The sequence below is a fragment of the Drosophila novamexicana genome, unplaced genomic scaffold (genome assembly GCF_003285875.2).
Source record: "Drosophila novamexicana strain 15010-1031.04,08,12 unplaced genomic scaffold, DnovRS2.1 tig00000434-arrow-pilon, whole genome shotgun sequence".
Classification (NCBI taxonomy): domain Eukaryota; kingdom Metazoa; phylum Arthropoda; class Insecta; order Diptera; family Drosophilidae; genus Drosophila; species Drosophila novamexicana.
Window position 1 is genome coordinate 924,374 of NW_020824802.1, and position 24,164 is coordinate 948,537.

Below are 24,164 nucleotides of genomic sequence, written 5' to 3' on the forward strand. Positions count from 1 at the left end.
TATGCCATTTTTACTAGTGGTTATATTAATATTTACTGCTTCTGATTTTAACCATAATTGTAAAGCTGTGCACATAAAAGCTGAGTCTTTGTCTGCTTTTATTTCGATGGGTTTACCCATTTGGTTGAATACTTGTATTATAGCTCGTTTGGTTTCTAACCAGTCTCTACTTTTTATTTCTATTAATGATGCAAATTTTGAATAGATATCAATGCAAGATAAAAATTGTTTATCTCCTACTATGTAAAAATCCATTACATATTTATCTCGGATATTAGCGATTTCCGGAGTTATTTCGAAAGTTAATTTTGTATCCCTATGTTCTGTTTTTGCGATGTTGCAAATCTCACATTAGATAATTAAATTTTGAATTAGATTTTGATAATCTGGGAAATAGTGGGTTTCTTTGAACCAATTGATAGTTTTTTCAATTCCTGGATGTAATAATTCTTTGTGTTTTTTTAATATTAGTTCTTTGAATTCTGCGAATGTTTGAAGATCTATTAATTTTTTACTAGTTTTCATTGCCTTTGTTGAATTATTCGGACTTATTATTTCTAAGTAGGCTTCTTGAAAAATTGGAAAATCTGCTTCGTTGTGGAAGTATAGAACACTTTTCTTTGTGCATAAGAATTCTTTTATTAATTCTTTGGCATGCGCGTTAGTCATGTCTTTGTATGTAATTTTTATGTTGGTTTTATGAAAATAATTCGTAACTTTTGTTTCGTTCGCTGTTCCTTTTTCAAATTCTATTTGTCGATTATAGTAATTAAGGGGTCTTTCTGTGATTTGTAAATGGTTACTGTTGTCTTCTTGAGCACTATGTATGGTTGCTCTTGTGCTAATAGTATCTTCGCCTAAGAAGTTTTCGTTTAATTGTATTCTGGACAGAGCATCTGCCACATAATTTTCTTTTCCTGGAACGTATTTAATTTGGAAATCAAACTCGTTTAGCTTGATTTTCCATCGTTGTAATTTCAGGTTCTTTTATGTTATTTAACCAGACGAGTGGTCTGTGATCACTAAGGATTTAAAATTGTCGACCAAAAAGGTAGGACATAAGTATTTAGTGGCCCAAACGATTGCTAATAATTCTTTTTCAATCGTTGAATAATTTATCTCATGCTCGTTGAGAGTTCTACTTGCATAGCATATAGCCTTATGCTCATGCGAAAGGACGGCCCATATTACTCGCGTCGGTAGTTAATGAAAATGGTTTTTCGAAATTAGGGTATATTAAAATTGGGTCGGATGTTATGAGTACTTTTAGCTTTTCAAACGCTAATTCGTAGTCTTTGTCATTTTTATTGATTTTTGCTCCTTTTTTTAATTTAAGTGTTAATGGTTTTACTATATTAGCGAAATTTGGTATACATTTCCTATAGAAACCACATAATCCTAGAAATGATTTAATTTCTTTTGGGGTTTTTGGAATTGGGAATGTGACAATTGCTTGTATTTTGTTGGGATTTGGTTTTATACCTTCAGTTGTGATGATGTGACCGAGAAATTCAGTTTCTTTTCTCATAAACTCACATTTATCCAACTGTAGTTTTAAGTTAGCTTCTCTAAGCTTCTCAAATACTTTTTGTAGCGACAAAATGTGTTCCTCCAATGAAGTGGAAAAAATGATAATGTCGTCTAAGTAGACCAGACAATCCTTAAAAATTAAATCTTCTAAGAGATTGTTCATACGACGTTGGAACGTTGCAGGTGCATTCTAAATACCGAATGGCATGCGAGTGTACTCGTAATGGCCATGTTTAGTCGAAAATGCGGTCTTGGGTATTGAACCAGGATCCATTTGGATTTGGTGGAAGCCTTTGGCTAGATCAATGGTTGTGAAATATTGACATTTTCCAAGTTTGTCTAATATTTCATCCATGATCGGGATAGGGTATTTATCATTAATAGTTAGTTCATTGAGATTGCGGTAATCTATGACTAACCGGAATTTTTGCTTTCCAGATGCATCGTTTTTCTTTGGAACGATTATTACTGGTGAGCAGTAAGGGGATTTGGATTTACGTATGATATTTTGTTTTATCATATCGCTTATTTGTTTATTAACTTCCTCATCGTATATTTGAGGATATTTGTATGGACGCTTTTAAATTGGGTCCTCATTTTTTGTTAGGATTTTGTGTTTAATTGTACTAGTGAAAGTCAAATTGTCACCTACATGGTACTGGATATCACGAAATTCATGTAAAACTTTTTAATTTTTTCTTTTTCTTCTGAGTTTAGGTGCTCTAGCCTAAACTCATTGTTTTCTATTGATTCGTTATTAATAGCGAAGTTAAATGGTCTGTCCTCTGTTGAGGGTGGATCAAGGCACTCTTGTGCGGTCATGTCCTCTTCAACCTCTTCGTCATTATATCTAAAACAAAAGTTAAATTCTCTTAGGGTTACGGATCCTTGTGCATAGTCTATTTTTGCTTGACATGCTTCAAGGTATTCTCTTCCAATCAGAACATCATAATGCTCTGAGAAGTCGTGAATATAAAATTTTTGTTCACTCGGACAAGTTTTGCTTGCTCCTAATCGTATGCTTTGTTTTAATTCAATAACACCATTTATGGTGTGAACCTTTAATGTATCCTTGTAAATAGGAAAATTTAAGCGGTTTGTTTTCATTAGATTTATTGTTGAAACTGTGTCAATGACGCATTTTAAAACTTCGTCATTCATTATCAATTTTATGAATGGATTTCCTCTGTTTGTTCCGAGGCTTGCTGATGAAAATTTTCGGATGTATCCATTTTCATCTGCCCACTGTTACTATCTCTTTGACGTTTGGTCGGAGGGTTTGGCGCATTCAAGCGTGAATGGGACTGATTTTGATAATTTAGGGGATTTTGGAATCTACCTTGATTTAATTTCTGTTGGAACTCGTGTTGAGCTTTCTGGTTGTCTTCAGAATTAGTATTTTGTTTATTATGTACGTGGTAACTCTGATTCGTGTTGGAATAGCCACTTGAAGTGGTGGTTGGGTTGGCATTTTGCTGATAATTTCCCATGTTCCTACGATTGTTATTTTGATTTCCCTGAACATTATTAGTTTTAGGTTTATCAGTTACACTGTTTTCATATAATCCCTCTCTTTGAGCTACTTGCTTTAATTTTTGTGTCGACGTAATGTCGTATGTGACTAACATCATGAAAAGCCTATCTGGTAATTTTTTTGTAATAACATCTTTGATTGCGTTATTCATGGCATTTGTGTAAAGTGTCGTATTGCTAGGTATATTTTCTAGTGCTAACTTATTTAATATAACAAAAGATTTATTTTCGAGATCCTCGATGAACTTACGGACGTTTCCCTGGTAATTTGTGTTGTATAAGCGTCGAAGGAGTTCTTCAAATGGTGTTTTCACTTTATACTCTTCAATCAATGCATTTCTCAGCCAAGTGTTGGCTGCTGTCCTTTGTAAAATTCTCTGGGCATCTCCAGTGACTTGTAATTCGATGGCTCCGTATAAGACGCTGTGTTGTCTCGGGTTGGATAAAGGTGTAGGATGTAATCTATCCTCTTAATGAAAGCGTTGAGATTTTCCGTTGATCCGTCAAAACTTGGCACCTGTCTCAGTTGTGAGAGGGCCTGGTTGAGGTGTTGTTCTGATAATTCCATGGTCATCTTAGTGTAATACACTTTTTTTTGTTTTTAATTGTTGGATGAGTTTAAATGGTTTTGAGTTTGTAGCTTTGAACTTTTTTTATTTTGATTTTGCACTTTTATTTCTTTGCACTTTGTTTTTGTACTTTGTACATTTAATTTAGTTTATTGTTTGTGATTGGTTATGTGTTTTAAAAGTTTTTTTTTTGTGTGTGCGTCTTAAAAAGAACTATTAATAACGTATTGCAGGGATCAAAAGATATGCAAAACCAGTCGTTATTAACTGTAGTAGCTTTATTGCCCAAAGGGTCAATGTTATTAGACTACTAGTGACCCGAAAGTTCTTGTGCGGATACGCATTCGAGAAAACGTTTGCACACCGACAACAATTTCGGTCGTGATTGTGCGTTAGATCTGGGAATTAATTATCCTTTAGCGAACTTCATTTTTTCCCGACGTATCCTACCGGCTGCGCCAATTAAGTTTTACGCGTTCAGTTAATGTAAAAAAATATATTTCAATTTATTATTTTCACTGAAGGTTACTTATGTTGAGTACAATCCGCTTTGGTTACCGAATCTCAACTAATTTATCTAACCATTGCCGTCGCTTAGCAAACTTCGCTTGACTCATAATTGAGTGAAGTTTGAGCTGTGTCAGCAATTATGCGTGGGATAATGCTATGGTGAGAACATTGATAGTGGCGTGATTTTAGGGTGAATTGTTTATGTCTACCAAAGGGGGACAGTTTGATCTTGCCCAATGTCAATGCTATCCCCAGGCTCTTTGTTTACAAGAATTGGAAATGTTTATACTTGTGCTTATGAGCTAAGTTATATTAAAGGGTGGGTGCGACTATGGATATGTCACTATATATGCATTTAATGTTGGAAGAAGAGGGTTCAGGGTATCCCCTAGTCGGGAGCTGCCGACAAGAACCTCTTGTTTTTTTTTGCTGGTGTGGCTGTTAAGAAATGCAAGTAATGCGGTCAGATGCGAGTTCGAACCCTGACAAGGGATCTTTTTTTTATACCCTGAACCCATTAAAAATGGGTATAAGGGTATATTGTATTTGTGCAAAATCCAAATGAATGTAACAGGCAGAAGGAAGCATCTCCGACCCCATAAAGTATATATATTCCTGATCAGCATCAATAGCCGAGTCGATCTAGCCATGTCCGTCTGTCTGTCCGTCCGTCCGTCCGTCCGTCCGTCCGCCCGTCCGTCCGTATGTATGAGCCAAAGGATCTCAGAACCTATAAGAGCTATAGACTTGAAATTTTAGATTTAGATGCTCCAAGTCCCGCGCAGATCGAGTTTGTTTCCGATAATCGATAACTTACTCCGTTTCCAAGCAATCGATAAAAATCGATGTCGACATCCTGTTTTTTTTAGCGAATTGGGTAAATAATAAGAGCTAGAGCCACCAAACATTATATGTTGCTTCTAGAATATTATACATATTTCAAGTATCTTTCATTTCATACCTATCGCCACCTCCCCGCTACCACCCCAGAGCTATAAATCAATTTAATAACCCAACTTTTATTGCCAACCAATTTAAACCATAATTTAAATGCAATTGATTTTTTCAGAATACACAAATATTCTATGGTACAAGAAGATATACTGTAGAAAATGTCATAATAATCGGTTAAGAAAAACCAAAGTTATATGCAACTGCGCAATTGAATGGGGCAGCAGCTTTAAGAATTTCTGTATACATGTACACACACACATTCATGCGCGTCGAAGCATACGCATACATTCTAATAGCATGGTAATTGCATCTTTTTTTTGTAATGTTATTTTAGTTCCTTTTTTTATCCTAAGTACTTAATTGTTGGTGTGGCTGCTGAGTAGAGGCATAGCAAGTGGTGCGGTCTGTCGCGAGTTCGAGCCCTACCGGGGAAAGTATTATTTTTATTTTTTTTTTGCTGGTGTGGCTGTTGTGTAGAGTCGACAGTAAGTAATGCGGTCAGTTGCAAATTCGAGCCCTGCCAAGGGAACTTATTTTTATTAATTTATTTGGTGTTGGAATAAGAGGGTTCAGGGTATCCCCTAGTCGGGAGCTCCCGACTAGAACCTCTTACTTGTTTTTAATTTATTTGGTGTTGGAATAAGAGGGTTCAGGATATTCCCTAGTCGGGAGCTCTCGACTAGAACCTCCTACTTGTTCGAGTTATATTGGGCTACTCTTATATTGTTGTTGTTATCGTTGCCACGGCCTCTATGGTTTCCTGTATATTGGCCTCGACCTCTATTGTTGTTTTTGTTTGCGGTAACCATTATTGTGGTTATTACCTCTTTCACGGTATTTTTTTTACCCCTGTTATGTTGTTGCTGATGGAACAGGATAGTGTTCGAATGTCCTGTTGCATTTGTACAACTATTGATAATGAATGTGCCAGCCTGCATGATAAGCTTAACCTTATCGATGGAACAGTTGTTAGTCATTTCCTTGACAGCCAGCGTCGTGCTGTACTTAGTGGTTAGATCTGTTAATAAGCCATCGCTAATATACAAATTTTCTATTTCTTGGACATATTGGTTGGCTATTTAATTTTTTGTTGCAGATTTAGTTATTTTGCTGAAATTATGTCCACTCATTCTCCTTTGACTTTAGCTGTTAATTTGTCAATAATTTAACCAATTGTTTGTTAATGGCTTATTACACTTCTTGCATGACCCTTCAGCTTAGTCTTTATTAGGTTGACTGCTATTGTTTCATGCCCGCCTTTTAAGGAATCAAGTAGATCCAATGCGTCTTTGAAACTTTGTAGATTCTCTGCTTTTTCATCAAACTCGGGTAAGAGCGATGAGGCAAGTTTTAAAAACTCTACAATTATTTAGACCTGTTTTCTAATTTAATTTCTTCTACTTGATCGTTTTCCGTTGATTTTGTCAAGAGTGACTAATCGAACGTTACCGGTGTTTTAGTGCCGATGGTAAAAAAAGCTGGAGATCATACTTTTTGTTTAAGTTTATCAGATTATTAATTAAACTTCTGATTTCATTGTATTCATATACAAGTATTTCTGTGGTTTTGATTATTGTGGGTTGTAAGACTGGTGCGCTTTCATTTGGGCACTTATATGATTTATCAAAATTTTCTCTATGTAGCTTTATTTTCTTGACTATGTGGAACTTCCCTCATGTAACGTTTTCTCAGTAATTTTTTATGTAAAAGATATATTTTCAGAAGGATTTTTACCGAAGCTATTACAATGAGTATAGTTAGCAGTACGTTTGTTAACTGCAAATGGGGTGTGGTGTCTACCACTTCTACCACGACTACTACATTGACAGTGTTATCATCTTCTTGATTGCTTTCCACCCATTTTTTGTTTAACTAATATATATATTTTTTTGTTAGTTACTGCCTGTGTTGGTTTAGAACATTCGCCTTCGAATTCATATATTCGAAAGTTTGGATTGTCTTTGTATATTAGATCGATCGTTTCTTCAATCATGACTAATTTACATGCGAAGTGTAATGTTATGTTTTTAATTGTTTAAATACTTAATGAAACAAACGGAGCGTCTATATTTGGCATAGTTATATATTTATTTTAATTTAAGGAACATTTTTTATACCCTGAAACCATTGAAATGGGTAAATGTATTTGTGCAAAATGTAAATGTATGTAACAGGCATAAGGAAGCATCTCCAACCCCATAAAAAATATATATTCTTCATCAGCATCAATAGCCGAGTTGATCTAGCCATGTCCGTCTATCTGTCCGTCTGTCTGTCCGTCCGTCCGTCTGTCCGTATGTATGAACGCAAGGATATCAGAACCTATAAGAGCTAGAGACTTGAAAAATAAGCTGTACGTCATCCTAGTGCCTGGGCAGATCTGTTTCCGATAGTCGATAACTTATTCCGTTTCCAAGCAATCGATAAAAATCGATATCACATCCTGCTTTTTGAGCAAATTGGGTAAATATGAAGAGCTAGAGTCACCGAACATGATATGTTGCTTCTAGAATATTATATATATGTCAAGTATCTTTTTTTTATACTTATCGCCACCACCCAACCAATTTAATAACCCAACTGATATTTCCAACCAATTTAAGCCACAATTTAAATGCAATTGACATTTTGAGAATACACAAATATTCTATGGTACAATAAGATATACTGTAGAAAAAATCGTTAAGATCGGTTAAGAAAAAACCAAAATTTCTGTATCCATGAACACACACATTCATGCATGTCTGCTTCGATTTCTATCAACAGCATTGCAATTGCGATTGTTTTCTGTGCTGCTATTTTAATTCGTTTTTTCTCAATAGAATTTAATTATTGGTGTGGCTGTTGAGTAGAGAGCTCGGGACCTCCCGACTAGAACCACTTAATTGCTTTTTACAAGTTAAAACTACAAAAAGCTACTGTTTGTCGGTAAACAAGAAGACTATATATCATGGCGACAGGCAGTAATTGAAAACAAGCTATTCAATTACCAGGACGAAATCCCGCACTTTATCAAATGCCAAGCTAATGGTAACATTTCAGCCAACAATCTGGCCAATAACCTGCAAAAACACACAGGTAGCTTTAAGCAACGCCCGTTTATCAGAAATAATACACGTCGTCGTGCTACAGAAGGCCAACACAATTTTTTAGAACACCATCAGGGCCATCGATGCAGAGAATTAATCATACGATCCAGGGTAAGGAAGGGACAAGTGAGAGTTATGATTCTGTAGTCCAGGCAGAATCCGTGGGAGTACAAGACGATTTGTCCGAGGTAGAAACATGCAATTTTGTGGAGGTGGATCCCGGCTACCCTTTACACAAGATCATTAGCAGGACAAGCCATAAAGATCCTTATCGGTACCGGGGCTCCCAAAAATTTTATTATAAGACTGGAAGCGTCTGGCTGGCACACTTTGCGCCATTCGAAAAACCATTCCAAGTAAAGTAAAAACACATGGTCACACAACAATAGAGCAGAAGAACTTAATTAATTTATTAATAGATTTTAAAGGCATTACCGGTTTCAATCTTAAAAGCAAAATAAATGAAAAAAGCCATCTAACAAACAAACACGATAAATCAATTTATGAAATGCCATAATATGCATTTTTGAAAAAACAATTATGAGGGGTACCTCGTCAACATTAATTTTAAAAAAATGCATATTTTGGCATTTCATAAATTGATCAGTAATGATGAAGCAAAGACCAAAGATATTTTCGGCCCCTAAGAAGTCCTTGCCTTAAAATTGATAAATCCTGTAGCCGCAATTCGCACAGACGGGGGTACGGTATGCTCTAAGCTACAGCCGCACCTAATTGGCGTAGCCGATTTCGTCAATGCAAAAGTCGAATGACTTCTCGCAGATGGCTTAATAAGTCCGTCCAGATCACCATACAACAACCACATCTGGGTTGTTGGCCAAAATGGCCGTGACCACAAAAACAAAATCAACCAGGCTTGGCGAAAAACCATCTAAGTTAACAGTGTTGCAATTAAAATTAATGCTATTTTTGAGTCAATACAATAAAAAAATATATAAAAAAAAAAAGAAAATGGTAAACAGATGATATTTGAAAATAAAATCATTAATCCCACCTTTTGACAAACTATCCTGACCGACAAGGAAGGTTCAGATTAATCTAAGCTCACAGCAGCAACAAAATCATATTGGAATTAGATCATCAACTGTTGATAAAAATTATAAAACAAAAATAAAGCGCTGGAAAGCCTTTATCGATGAACATAAAGCAAATATCATTCAAAAACAAAGTAAACATTAAGGTGGTTGACGCCCTGTCCATACAAGCTTTTATAAAACACGTGATATAAGAGCCATTCCCTTCAGCAACTTGCAGGTATTTCGAACACTGGCTGACATAGCTGACCAAAAAAGAGATGTGACCACTGAGCACAACACCGCGCGGGACAAGAAAACGTCAATAAAATATTTCGTGACTATGTAATTTTTAAATTGACCAGACTAGCTACGGAAATTGCCGCAAGCTGCAATATTGGTTCAGAGGATAACCGTCACCTAGTTGAACAGGCCGTAGCCAAAACGCCCATACCACCATTGACAGGATAACTTTTAACATGCTTGTCGACATTTTTTCCACCGATAAGATAAGACAATATTAAACGGACAGGTGGAAATACTTAACAGTATCTTAGCCCGTTGCTTGAAATTTGAAAAACAAATTGACGACAATATTGACCTAATCCTTCTATCCACAATTGCATATCATAGAACTATTCATTCCGTCACAAACAGAAAATCAATAGAAACAGTGCACTAAGCCTTAATAGAGTCAGAATCCCAGTTAGGAAGAAACTTCAAGACAAGATAAACGACAAGTGACGAAAGAATTGATCGACGCCGACCTTTGTACAACGGTTCTTATAAAAGGGAGGGTAGTCCATAAGGAAAGCCTCAGGTAGTATGTTTAAACATATTTTTTATTATATTTTTATTTACTTTTTTTTTTACATTTTAAAGGTGCATTTTCTCTCTCTAGGCTAAGACTCGTTTTAATTTTGCTACCTATTACACTTGTTGGGCTAACAAGCTTTTTTATTAGCACTTAATAGCGAAAAGTTAAGGATGTTATAAAAATGCCGCTTTTTCTTTTTTCATGCAACGGGTTGATTTATTTATATGCTTACAGTGAGTTTTTTGACAATATGCGAAAATGTACAACTTTTAGCGAAGCAATCGAAGCACGAGACAAGAGTGAATTGCGGCGTCGCTAGCATTGATGCGCTAACCGCTTAAGACAAAGTACAAAAGGTAAAAGAACGCGATAACAGAAACTACGATGAGCGCAAAGCGATACGCGCTAGATAGTTAACAGCAAATAATAATGAGCTATTTTATGACATGCGAGAAGCGCCCATCAAAACAAAATAGTTATGCAAACATAATACTAATTTAATTTTTAGCTGCTGAACCGAAGAACACTCCTGATCGCAACAACGAAACTAAACTTAATAAGGCAAAAAATAAAAGAATGTGCAAAGATTTCGAATTTACATTTAAACAATGGTTAAAAATTAATTTTTTGTTGTTGTATAAGCTAATACGAATTAAATAAATAGATCGCCGGCCTTGCGTGACCGTCAGCAGAAATTATGTTGCAAACAAAGTTTCAAGACTCCGCGCACGAAGCGAATATCAGTAGTTTTGGGGCTAGCGGTTGGCCATTAATTGTTTGTACTTAGTTTTTAGTCTGATTTTAATTGACAATAAATTCATTAAAGCAACTCAAAGAAAATAACTATTCTTAATTGGCGCCTTATGCCGCGAAAAGTACAAAGGGCTAAGTGTGAAGTGCCAGAAGTAGACATCACAGCCAAAGCTTGAATAAAATTCATCAAATTGAACTTGTAATAAAAAACAATTAGAAACTCACACAGAAATTGAAAATACTAGCGGGTTATCGAGTCATGAATCAAGTGTTGGACTAAACGGTTCCGCCCATATTTGTCTTGCGGTGAGAATCTAATTTCTAATTTCTTACAAAGATCTTTGCAAATGATTTTGAAGCTAATTGGATGGAAAGCAAAAAACTTTGTTGAAACCGTTTTTCGCTAATTAATTGTGGGTGGAAAATCATAAATTGCTGAAACATGTATCTATTAATTTCTTATGTAGAGCTTTGAAAATAAGTTTGAGGCATGTCAGACAGAACTTAAAACATCGACCAAAAAACCTTTGAATCGCAATCGTGCCGAGGAAGCTTGGACTCTGCGAAAAGTGTGAAACAGGTCTCAAATGATTTTGCATTGTCCCCCATTTCTACCAAGGAGAGATGGATTTTCCAAAGAGTGCGAAACACCCATCAGATGAATTTTGACAAAGATCCTTAACCATGTTTCTGAAGTCGACCATCCACTGTTGTGGATGGAATTTCCCAGATCGCTGGAACACGTATTCATTCATTTCTTATGAAGAGCTTCGAAAATATGTTTGAAGCAAATCGGGAAAAACTTAAAACATGGCCGAGAGAGCATGTAAAAACAACAAGTGTGAAACAAATGATATTTTCGTATTGAACTAAGAAGTTTCAAAAAAGATATATATATCTGACTGATTGACTGCCTTATTGCTGATCAATGCAGAGCCCATTCTGTAAGAGATAGGAAACTTAAATTTTCACTGTACTTACTTTATGTGATAAAGGTACGCGTTAAGACGGGGTTTCGGGAAATTCAACCCTCAAGTGTGAAAAACCGCGAAAGGCATTGTATTGAAACTTTATTACTTACCATCCGATCGGCCCTTAACTCAATTTAAAAGATCTTTGTTAAAACTCATTTGAGGGGTGTCTCATACTTTTCGAAAAATCCGTTCTTGGTGGAAATGGGGGTTAAAGATTTGGTGGGTGACTTTTCGTGCTCAAATTTATCTCCAAAAAACTTTTCTAATCTTTTCGCAAATTTCCAAGCATTCTAAAGAATTTTTTGGCGGAGCTTTAAGGTATGTTCGATTTGCATCAAACTTATTTTCAATGCTCTACGTAAATACTTAATGAAAACGTATCTCAGCGATCAAGAAAATTCCACCCGAAACTGCGGAACTTTTGCGAAAAAACTTATCTAAAATTTTTGCTTTATTATCGGTTTCAAAATCATTTTCTGCAAAGGCAAGTTTTTTATTCGGCCTCAAGTTTCTTACCACAAGACAAATAACGGCGGAAGCCTCTGATTCCAGCATTTGGTTGGTTGGTTACCCATTAAAAATGCTTAAAAAGGGTATATCGTATCTGTGCAAAATGCAAATGAATGTAACAGGCATAAGGAAGCATCTCCGACCCCATAAAGTATATATATTCGTAATCAGCATCAAAAGCCGAGTCCGTATGAATGAACGCAAGGATCTCAAGGCCTATAAGAGCTAGAGACCTGAAATTTTAGTTGTAGGTCCTCCTAGTGCCTGCGCAGATCGAGTTTGTTTCCGATAATCGATCTAGCCATGTCCGTCTGTCTGTCTGTCCGTCCGTCCGTCCGTATGTATGAACGCAAGGATCTCAGAACCTATAAGAGCTAGAGAAATTGTAGATGTAGGTGCTCCTAGTGCCTGCGCAGATCGAGTTTGTTTCCGATAATCGATAATCGAAACTTACCCCGTTTCCAAGCAATCGATAAAAATCGATATCGATATCCTGTTTTTTGGGCAAATAATAATGGGTAAATAATAAGAGCTAGACTCACCAAACTTGACATATAGCTTCTAAAATAGAATAAATATATGCATTTGATGTTGGAAAAAGAGGGTTCGGGAGCTCCCGACTAGAGCCTCTTACTTGTTTGTTTTTTATTTTTGGGGTGCTCAATCAAATTCAAATTATACATATTACATTTTTTCTAATTCTTTACTTTCATAAACTTTCTTAAATCATAAGCTTTCTTAAAACCAGTGCGAAGTTGTTTATTTAAATCGTCAATACACTCTTGGCAACGTTGTCGGTCCAGTTCCAGTCTTCCCTACTGGAGAATTTTCCTTATTCGTCCACCACGCTTTGTCTAATTAAGTTGTTTCTTCTGTTGTTTTGCGCTGAACTCAGCTAATGCAAGAATTTCGCAACGGCGTGGCAGACCCTTTCATTATTTCATATTACTCGTCCCCTCAAAAGGGATGAAAGCCACCGACTTTGAGAAAAATTGAATTTATGGGCATTTTTGCTTGTGCGGACAAGCGGCAATACATCGGTAAATACCCAAATTGAAAGAGCACTGAGAGTAAGCCAAATCAGTTTCCAGCAGTGCGAAGCACCTTTGGACCAGCCGCACAGAAAACGAACGGCCTTATCGCCGTACTCTTAGTGTCCAGTCTATATGTTGTTTGGTTAGTGGTACTACTTAGCTATGACCGCGCGAACTGCGCTGCCAGCGACACCGGCAGCGGACCGGTTATGTTATATACTTATAGGCAGAGTTGAGAGCTGAGAGTTCATTAGAAAAAGTTAGCAAAGAGGCTAGCAAAATCGGAATCATTGTTAGCTTTATTTGTTCCGAGAGAAAAAGAAGATGGCAAACTTGAAGATTTACGCTTCAAGCTTACAAAGTTGTAAAACATGTCTCGGATTTTGGGAAAATTGCCGTTTGCAACGAGTAACATAATTCTCATAATTCAGAAGAAATAAATTCGACTTGGCTCAGGAATATTTAGCCAAGTTAATACTCGAACCAGACCTATTAAACTTTTTAAGATATTAGGATTTAATATTTTATTAGTTTGATAGTCTGGGAGTGAATCAGGGTCGCTTTGAAGAAGCAATTGAGGGAATTGAGTTAGGAACACAAACATCTAAGATGGAGTTCCGGGTGCTACAAAAAAATTAATTGAAATATTCATATCAATCGAGTAATATATAAAAAACCTATCGGTTGAATGAATACGTTGATTAAGCAAGGAATAGTTTCTTTTGCGATTATTGGTAGCTGAAGATTGCGAAAAAAGTGGATTGCAATTGAACATTGCATCTAAAGTAGGATGACAAACATCCTTAGGAAAATGTAAAGGAGGGGAACTGGGCACATTACTAATAAGATAGTCGTTAACAAATACTAGATCAAGTGCTGTATTAAAATGATTAGAAATTGAATTGATTTGAAACAACGAAAGGTCTAGCATATATAATGACCAAGAGATATTCGGTATTTTATAATCAACTAACACTATAAATAGGTCATTATCATGCACGTGTGAAGAATATTCTTTAATACAAGTTGTATGTTTCATATAATATTGAATATCAAAAGAAGGAGGAACAAAGGAGGATGCAATATAGATATTCCGTGTACGAAAAGACACCTTAACTGTGACAATCTCAGCATCAGTAGGCATACTAAAACAGAAAAGTTCTGACCACCACCTCGAGTCGGCCGATCATTTGTGCAAAATAAAATTGTTCGACAAAGCCTCAAAATATGGTTGAGTTTAACCATGTTCTATTCGATCCGAAGGAAGGCTAGCCATAATAGATTTTTTAGTTTGAAAATGAGACTTCTGACATTTTGATAATAAATAGAAACTTGGTTGGAAGACGAAGTTAGTTTTTTGCGGCAGTATCGGTACCCTGTATTGAAGGGACTGGAAGGGCTGGTTTCGTTTTCTTTGCTTGAACTCGTAAACAATCATGTGTGGAGGCCAAAATTTAAGATCACAAATGGTTGGGAACTTATCATATGTATCATTAATTATGAAAGATGCTATTTCACGAGGAGTGGAGAAATTAAATTTGGTAATTGACTTAGATAAACTTGCCTATGGGGGCAACAACTGTCAAAGTAGGAGTTGATATGGCTAAGGGTAAAACTTGTGTTGGTGGGGTCCAAAGAAGCACAGAGATTGCTTTTTACAATCTGAACTAGATGCGCGTAGTTCTGCTTTTGTGGCAAGGACCTGACGGGGTTGACAGGTTCAAGGGGGCAGGTTCAAGTCTATTGGGCTTACTGAGACTACTACAGGGGATAATCGCTCGGAGAAGGTAATAGATTGGAGATAAACCGAATTGCTAGGCACGAACAAAAGAGGCATAGGTGTATGGACAGACAGATAGGGCCACTGCAAAAATTGAGGCTCTAACCGGCGATTGGGTGGAGAGTCGAATTTATATTTACTAAGCAACTTACAACTCGAGTCAAAGTTACTCGAGAGCTGCTCAGTCACATTATTAAGTTTTCAAAATTTTCTCACAGAATTATACATTCTGGAGAAATCAATTTGGTTGTCGCCGGAGTCCTTCTTGACGATTGCAGCGATCTTGTCGCAATCACGCCCAGTAAGATCTGATTAACAAATTGCAGCTGTGCAGAATCATCCGCCTGCTTGAACGTGCAAGGTTTCTTAGAGCAGAAATATGCAGCAGCGATTACACGCACAAACAAGTGTATGCACAGGAGAGCACCAAAGTAAAAGAATCAAAACAGGCAATAACAACAACACGGAACTAACGCCGCGTTTTATAAATTCAATAATTAACAGACTTACGCTGCACAACAGATAAACCTTGCACAATTTATAAAAGCTTTTTAAATAAAGCACCAAATATGAAAAATTTAGAAATAAAAAGCAGGATTAAGGCACAATAATATATACAAATCTTGGAGCGCAAGTAAAACACGTAATTTATCTCCACTGAAAACTCTCTCCCGCCCTCAGATGTTACAAAATGAATCAGAACTACTACTAATAGCATCTGATGAATAAATCAGGAAAATATAGCTGGGGAGATATTCCAAAAGGATCGAAAAATACCTATTTACTGTTTGTATTTTTTTAGATTTCCGAATTTAGAACTCTACCTCTATAATATATAATTCTATAAATAATTATTTGTTTGGCTGGTTATCGATTATCGGAAACAAACTCGATCTGCGCAGGCACTAGGAGCACCTACATCTACAATTTCTTTAGCTCTTATAGGTTCCGAGATCCTTGCGTTCATACATACGGACGGACGGACGGACGGACAGACAGCCGGACATGGCTTGATCGACTCGACTCGCTATTGATGCTGATCAAGAATATATATACTTTATGGGGTCGGAGATGCTTCCTTCTGCCTGTTACATACATTTGGATTTCGCACAAATACATACAAATACCCTTATACCCATTTTTAATGGGTTCAGGGTATAAAAACGCAATTCTGAAATATTACCAATATATTTCGGATGCACTTCGGCGACCGCCTTTAGGGCACTAACACAAAACCAAATATCAATTAATGCAGAGGTTATTTAATAAAATTAAACATATAATTAAACAATTTAAAAATCATACATTGTTTTACGGGTGCGCTCTTTGTTGTGGAGGTTGAGCTATTTGGCAGTTCAATTGACGTCTAAATAAGTAAGCGCAGTTTTCCGTGTTCGTTTTATTTAGTTTAGCCGCCTGCTATTTGGTGTGTTTATTATGTGTAACATCTCTAATGTTTATACACTGAACCCATCGAAAATGGGTTAAAAGGGTATATTGTATTTGTGCAAAATGTAAATATATGTAACAGGCAGTCGATCTAGCCATGTCCGTCTGTCTGTCCGTCCGTCCGTCCGTATGTATGAGCCAAAGGATCTCAGAACCTATAAGAGCTAGAGACTTGAAATTTTAGATGTAGATGCTCCTAGTTCCCGCGCAGATCGATTTAGTTTCCGATAATCGATAACTTACTCTGTTTCCAATCAATCGACAAAAATCGATATCGACATTCTGTTTTTTGAGCAAATTGGGTAAATAATAAGAGCTAGAGTCACCAAACATGATATGTTGCTTCTAGAATATTATACCTATCGCCACCTCTCCGCTACCACCCCAGAGCAATAAATCAAGTTAATAACCCAACTTTTATTGCCAACCAATTTAAGCCACAATTTAAATGCAATTGATTTTTTCAGAATACACAAATATTCTATGGTACATTAAGTTAAGAAAAACCAAAGTGATATGAAACTGCGCAATTGAATGGGGTAGCAGCTTTAAGAATTTCTGTATACATGTACACACACACATTCGCGCGGCTGCTTCGCATTCTAATAGCATGGTAATTGCATCTTTTTTTTGTAATGTTATTTTAGTTCCTTTTTTATCATAAGTACTTAATTGTTGGTGTGGCTGCTGAGTAGAGGCATAGCAAGTGGTGCGGTCTGTCGCGAGTTCGAGCCCTACCGGGGAAAGTATTATTATTTTTTTTTTTTGCTGGTGTGGCTGTTGAGTAGAGTCGACAGTAAGTAATGCGGTCAACTGCAAAATCGAGCCCTGCCAAGTGAACTTTTTTTTATTAATTTATTTGGTGCTGGAATAAGAGGGTTCAGGGTATCCCCTAGTCGGGAGCTCCCGACTAGAACCTCTTACTTGTTTTAGCTCTTGTTATCGTTGGTAATATAACAAATACAACATAGGAGCGATCTTATATGTATTTATAGTTTTAATAATTTTCTTGTCTTATAATATTTAGCTTTTATACCCTGAATCCATTAAAAATGGGTTAAGGGTATATTTCATTTGTGCGAAATGTAAATGTATGTTATAGGCAGAAAAGTATGTAAATGTATGTTACAGGAAGAGGGTTCAGGGTATCCCCTAGTCAGGAGCTCCCGACTAGAACCTCTTACCTGTTCATATTTGAATTTGACCAACAATATTATCAGTTAACCATTTGCAATTCTTTCATATTAAAATCAAAACAAACATGATCTGCCCATTCATGCGCATTTGTGTGTATGTGTCTGTGTGTAGAGGTCGAAAATCAGAAATCCCAAAATCTTGTGAAATTTGCCTAGGGGAGAGGCAGGCAGGCAAGCAACAGACACACAAGCGATATACATATACAAATATTCAAGTATGCGTGAATACAGCAAGTCCAAAGAATCGTAAATGCACACATGTCAACCGTTAGGTACCCTTACCAACGATAACGATCTAAAATGCAAGAATTTCGGGTCGACGTGGCAAACCCTTTCATGATTTCATATTACTCGTCCCTTCAAATGGGAAGAAATGCCTCCAACATTTGAGAAAAATTGAATTTGCGCGCATTTTTGCTTGTCGGACACATACACACATATGAGAGAGCACTGAGAGTAAGTGCGAGCGAGACAAAAAAAGCAGCGTTGCCGTTCTTACAGTAGTGTAAGTGAATAAAAAGACATTATATGTATATCGTACTCCCTTGATCTCGATTTTGGACCACATGCCACCGATATTTTTGTGTCCACATTCCCTCTATGTGATGTCCAGTCTATATGTTGTATGGTTAGTGGTGATATTCAGAGGAATTAATGAAAATTTTATCCGACTACAAGCACCTGGTAGGCTTCCTGGTCAAATTTAGAAAAATATTATAATAATATGTTTGATATATGAAATGATATATAAGGTCCAAGCCCACCCTCACCCTCTCCTATTTGAACTCGCATTTCTTTACTTGCCATGCATGTTTACATGCAAACATACCAACAGTTGATTGTCATTACACAATTCACACAATGGAAAATTATACGCTTACAAATGAAGCTGATGAAAGTCAAACAACAAGAAAACAGGCAGCCAACCGGGAGTACCGTAATTGTTTTGTTTTATAATAACATACATACATACATACACATCGCAGATCGAGCCAGCTAAGCAAATACTTAAGCCATGGAAGGGTAGCCAACATCATCATTACGATATTTCGTGCAATAATTGTTTATTAGAATATTAAATACTATATATACTTGTAATATTAAGCTAATACAAGTGTTTTTTACAAATAATTCAATGACAACTTAAGTAGTATATTATTCAATATGATTGCGTTGTGTCTTTATTAGTACCTGTACTTTGAAGATAACTATTGTTATTAGAACAAAGTTCGTAAAAAAATTTTCGCCACATACGTCTCGTAACAGGATCTAAGATAATAAAATATATAAAGATAACAAACCCTTGCAGTGTTGCTGTGAGACAGAAAAGATATGAAAATACAATACCAACCTTAATTGTTGATAAAAACCCGAAAAACCATGTAAATCCCAATAGAAAAAAAAGCAGTACTGATAGCCTTATCTGATGGATTAAAACGGGTTTATCAGTATGCCTTATTGGTGTGCTGGACCTTCCTAATATATTATATATAATAAGACAAAAGATAATAAAGTTTGCTAATATGATGATGGAAATTGGCATAATTATGCCGAAATAAAGCGCATAACCGGAAGGGTAGCAAATGGCCCCTTGACTAAACGAATCATAATCTAGCACAATAACAAGCACAACTGGTATAACTGGTACACCCCAACATAATGCGGTCGATTTCATAAAGAACCTGTTCGGCCGAGTTCCTCCAAATACATGCACATATCTCTTGAATTGCAAGTATGCAATCACCATCATCCAGAAGAACTGAACCAGGACAGAGTAGTGAAGAAGAGCGCCAATTGCTACACAGCTAGGCATTATTTGATTTATAATTAAATGTAGTGAGTATTCCTCTGTATTAACAAAGCAAAGAATTATCATCTGCAAAGATATTGCAGCTGAAAGTTGTAGTAGTACCTTGGAAGACGGTTTCTGGCGCCAAGAATTAAATATTGCTGCAGTTATAAATATGCCAGATATACCGAGAAGTGATAATGTGCAGCCTGTTACCGTTATAATGTCAAGAGCCTGGTCATGAATTTGCTGGATATTTACTTCAATGTCTTCTTCCACAGTAAAATTAAAGCCTACTAGGTAAGCGAATGGCGTTAGGTGGCTTACTTGACATAATATAATATCTTCGTACATTTCGGAGAGACTAGAGACCTGAATCCCATCTGAGGCCCAATTTTCAAAATTCCAATATCCACACATATCTTTGGTTTTATTGTGTTTTGATAAGTCACTTTGAAAAACTCTAAAAGCAAGTGGCAATTCTTCAGGTAAATGCGAACTGTGACCCGGTAAGGATATTGAAACGACACGACCCAAAGCACTTCGTGAGATATGATTGGCTTGTGATTGAAAAAGTTTGTCATTTGAGTAGACTTTGATAATCACAATACTATTTGTTACCTCGGTAACATTATGGGTATTTAAATTTGCGTCCAATTGTTCCAAGAGTTTTTGTGGAACATATGTGGCTAATTGTAAGTTAGATTCGTAAATGAAGTCCTCAATTTCATGATTCGACTGCAGGAATCTATAGTGCTCATTTTGAAAAGCACCATTTAATAAATATGGTAGTTCCGTTGTATTATTATCATTTTTAAATATTGCTATTCCAGAAATATTAGCGATCAACGGGTTAATGATAAAATAGAGTAAATTGGGTGATATTTTTACGGAAACTCCAATATCCTCATAGTCCAAGACTTCAAAATCGGTTCTAGGCTCTAATTCGTTAGAATTTCCAATTGCTCCGCTTACATTATCTTTATTAAATATTGTCTGTGATGAAAAAGTATTCATTGCGATTTCAAATGCCTCCAGAAGTTTGTTGGTTGAGTTTAATTTAGCTGACATCCGTATTGTGGTTTCTTTCACATTTATCAGAAAATTGTAAATGTATATAAGATCTCGGGTGATGTCTTTCAATACTGCGTCAGCATGAATAAGCTCCGCACCCATCGCTTTTTTGGGCAAACTCAAAAAAAACTGATCCAAATTTTTTACAGAAGCTTGCACAATGTCAGCAGCAAAATGTATATCCACTGGTAAAACCTGTCCAGCATATTCTTGCAAAATATCTTTAACTTTTTTAACCACCCTTTCTGGCGAAGCTTTAAGCATTTTCGAGTTAGTTAAGCTGTAAAGAGTTTTTGTTATTTTCAATTTGTGTTGGTTAAGTTGACATGATATGTTTCCCTTCAATATTTCCCAATAAGCACCATGCGTAAAATTGCCATGACAATGACGTGTATATGGCATGCCGTTAGTTTGAAGACACAATCGTGATAATGTGCCCACTTGCCCAATCACTGCCTGCTTCCACTGGTATGTATCATTATTCAAATGAAATTTAGTTGGAAAACAATATTCTGAGCTACGTATTACAATCGTATTATTTTGGCTGTAAATTGATAACAGCTCTTTTAATAAAGTCCAAACTTGCATACGTACTGAAGTGTCGTGTCTAACAAAATTATCGTTTTCCAAGCTATTCTCTTCTTGGCTACTCTCCTCTTCACTATTATCAACTGCAGAGTTTTTTAGGGAAGCAGTCAAGTGAAGCCAACAATTAATATTTTGTGTAGTAATTTCTTCTATACTCATAATACGTGAATTATGCAGATTCAAGTCTCGAGAAACCTCGCTACTTCTTTCTCGTAGAACTTTCAGTACATGCTTTCCAAGCCTTTTCATGTTTTTATCAATATTATTACACATGTTGGTGTATTCATTTTTAGTTTCTATAATGCAAGGGATGTTTATTTTCACAGCAAAGGAATGCCCACGTTGTTCTTTTGTTGCCACTACCCGTTGGGTGGTCAAAAAATTAAAATCAAAGATAGTGTGTCCTTCACACCAATATTCGCCTGGTCCGTCACCAAGTAGTTTTACTTTAAAGATTGACTTGGTCTTTCTTTGATTTTCCCAAATAAGATCAATTTTAGTGCTTCTTTGAAGATCATAGTCTGCGTTTGTAAAACATTGCACACCATTGTCATTTTTATGAATGCGCCAAATATATTCCCCATTGTAAACTATAAGAATTAACGCTTGTAATTTTACGTCAAGTTTTAATATCAGTTCAACGGGGTTTTCTTGTCTGTCGATAGTATTCCTGTATAAAATCGGTAATCTATTGTTATTTGCATGACTAACAACTTGCACTACTTCATTTCTGTTCATGAGAAACACGTATTCGTCGCCAAATTTGTCCACAAAATTGCCAACTTGAAAGAATTCATTGCTTTTTTCCTTTGGTAGGAATTTGCTAAGTAACATTCTTAAACTATTGCGTTTCGAAAAATATTCTTTTATGCTAAGCTCATTTTGTTCTGTATAAAATTTTTTTTGCCACTTGACACCATAGCATTCATGTGGACGGTAACTAAGTGCGCCTTCTCCTTCGGGACAGCCTGAACTGGCTATTAGGTTATCTTGATATATACAAATCGAGTGCAATAAGTCTTCACAATCAGTAATATTTATGATAAAATCAGAACTCCCTTTCTTATCATTATTTTGTTGTACGCGATGGTAATATCGTACTGACATACATTTTTTATCAGATCTTAAATCTGTTAGGTTCATATTGTCGTTGACAACTTGTCCCCAACGGTCACCTGGCAAACGTATCTTATATGGCATATAACTATTTTCACGTTGTATTGGTAACCAATATTCTCTAAGGTTTTTTTCATACAAGAACTGTGTGAAACTTACAATCTGATGTTTAGAAATATCTAATGGTAAAATTGTATTAGAGCCATGGCAAAAATTGTCATCATACTTCTGTGGCTTTGATGAAATTTTAAGGCATAGCGGATTACCTTTGTCATCATAAATTTCGTTTAAGTCCTCCGGGCAATATTTATTAATCTTCTCTTCTGGTTTGCAGACAACATTTTCTGGCAGCCACTGGCCAGTAGTTGTGTTACACTCGCGTAAAAAGAGTTCCCAATGGTCCTTCCAACAAAGAATATCTTCAGAAGTTGTATAACGAATGCCCCGAAATTTCCAATATGCTCTGCCACTAGCTGTTTCAGTTGTATTATCATCACATTTTGTAATCTACATATGATGAATTTAAAATTTTAATGTAATTAAAATGGATGATTGCTGACCTTTTTTGGCAAAGTGCAGGAAAAATGTACCCACATAACAATAAAAATTATGGATCGTCTGGCCATTTTTTTGGGGCCAAGAAGCATTAAAGCACAAAACACTGATTTTGTATCTTTCACATCTAAAAACCAAAGCACAGTCCGAGTTATCTTATTATTTTTTATCTCAATTTAGAAATATTTCTTTATCTCTGTTATCAAATGTGTGCATTATACCCTGTAGATATAATTTTATAAAACGGGTATTTAAAAAAAAAAAAAATTAATACAATTTTGATCGCATTGAAAGTAAACATATATTAAAATATGCAACAGAACAAAATTTTCTTGTTAAAGACGGCAGGGTACAGGGTGACTATATTTGTATTAACCTTTATACATATCTTATTATATCTGTATATATAAAAATGTTTGTCCTGACTGACTTATTGACTGACTGGTGAGTAAGAGCTAGGAAGCTGAAATTTTCACTGTAATTACCTTATGTGAAGAAGTTGCACGTTAAGACGAAGTTTCGGGAAATTCCACCCTCAAGTATGGAAAAATCGCGAAAAACGATTGTATACAACTTTTTTGTTTACCTACAATCTTAGTTTAAATTCATTTAAGGGGTGTTTTACACTTTTCCAAAAACCTATTCCACCTTGAGGAAATGTGGTGGGTGCCGTTTCGCGGTCAAATTCATTTTCAAGGATCTATATGAACAATTATTTGAGATGTGCTTTACATTTTTCGCAAAAAAAAAGTTTCCCAGGTAAAAAGTGCGATTTGACGATTTTTTGATTTAGACTAACAAGGACAGAAACCTCTTATTCGATGTACTTTAAACATATTTTTAAATAGAAGTGGAGTTCAAGACCGAACGGGTAGATTTCAATTTTCTACGAGCGTGTACTAAGTGGAAAAGAAATATCTAAGGCAAGGCCGGGCAATACCCGCTTGTTATATATAAAACTATTTGTCCTGACAAAGTGATTGGTAGTCAACACATCGTCCAAACTGCAAGAGCTTATGTGCTAGAGATGCACGCCAAGATGCACATGGTTTTGAAATATTCCATCCTAAAGTGTGAAAAAATGGCAAAAAATGTTTGTATTAAACTCAGCCTCAAACTCATTTTCAAAGAGACTCCTTCGATTTCAGTGGAAAGGGTGTTTCGCACTTTTGGCGGTCCAAGATTTGGTGAGTAAAGTTTCCAGCTCATTCAAAACGTGTTTCACATATTTTTGCAGAATCAAATTTAAAGATTCGTCTGATTTGCTTCAAGCCTATTTTCAAAGCCCTGCATAAGAGCTTAGCATGCTT

At 36.0% G+C, this 24,164-nt stretch overlaps 2 protein-coding genes across 3 annotated transcripts in view; one reads left to right on the plus strand and one right to left on the minus strand.

Annotated features, from left to right (window-relative positions):
* Window positions 1–22,942, minus strand: part of LOC115760357 — a 45,751-nt gene extending 22,809 nt beyond the window's left edge. Inside the window, exons 1-2 of the mRNA XM_030701646.1 lie at window positions 22,860–22,942; window positions 22,566–22,806 (exon numbers count right to left, since the gene is read on the minus strand). Coding sequence (XP_030557506.1) covers window positions 22,566–22,806; window positions 22,860–22,925 — 307 coding nt within the window. The 5' untranslated portion in view covers window positions 22,926–22,942. The remainder of the gene's footprint in view (window positions 1–22,565; window positions 22,807–22,859) is intronic.
* LOC115760422 (aminopeptidase N) overlaps window positions 1–24,164 on the plus strand; it is a 259,648-nt gene that overhangs the window by 24,074 nt on the left and 211,410 nt on the right. The window lies entirely within an intron of this gene.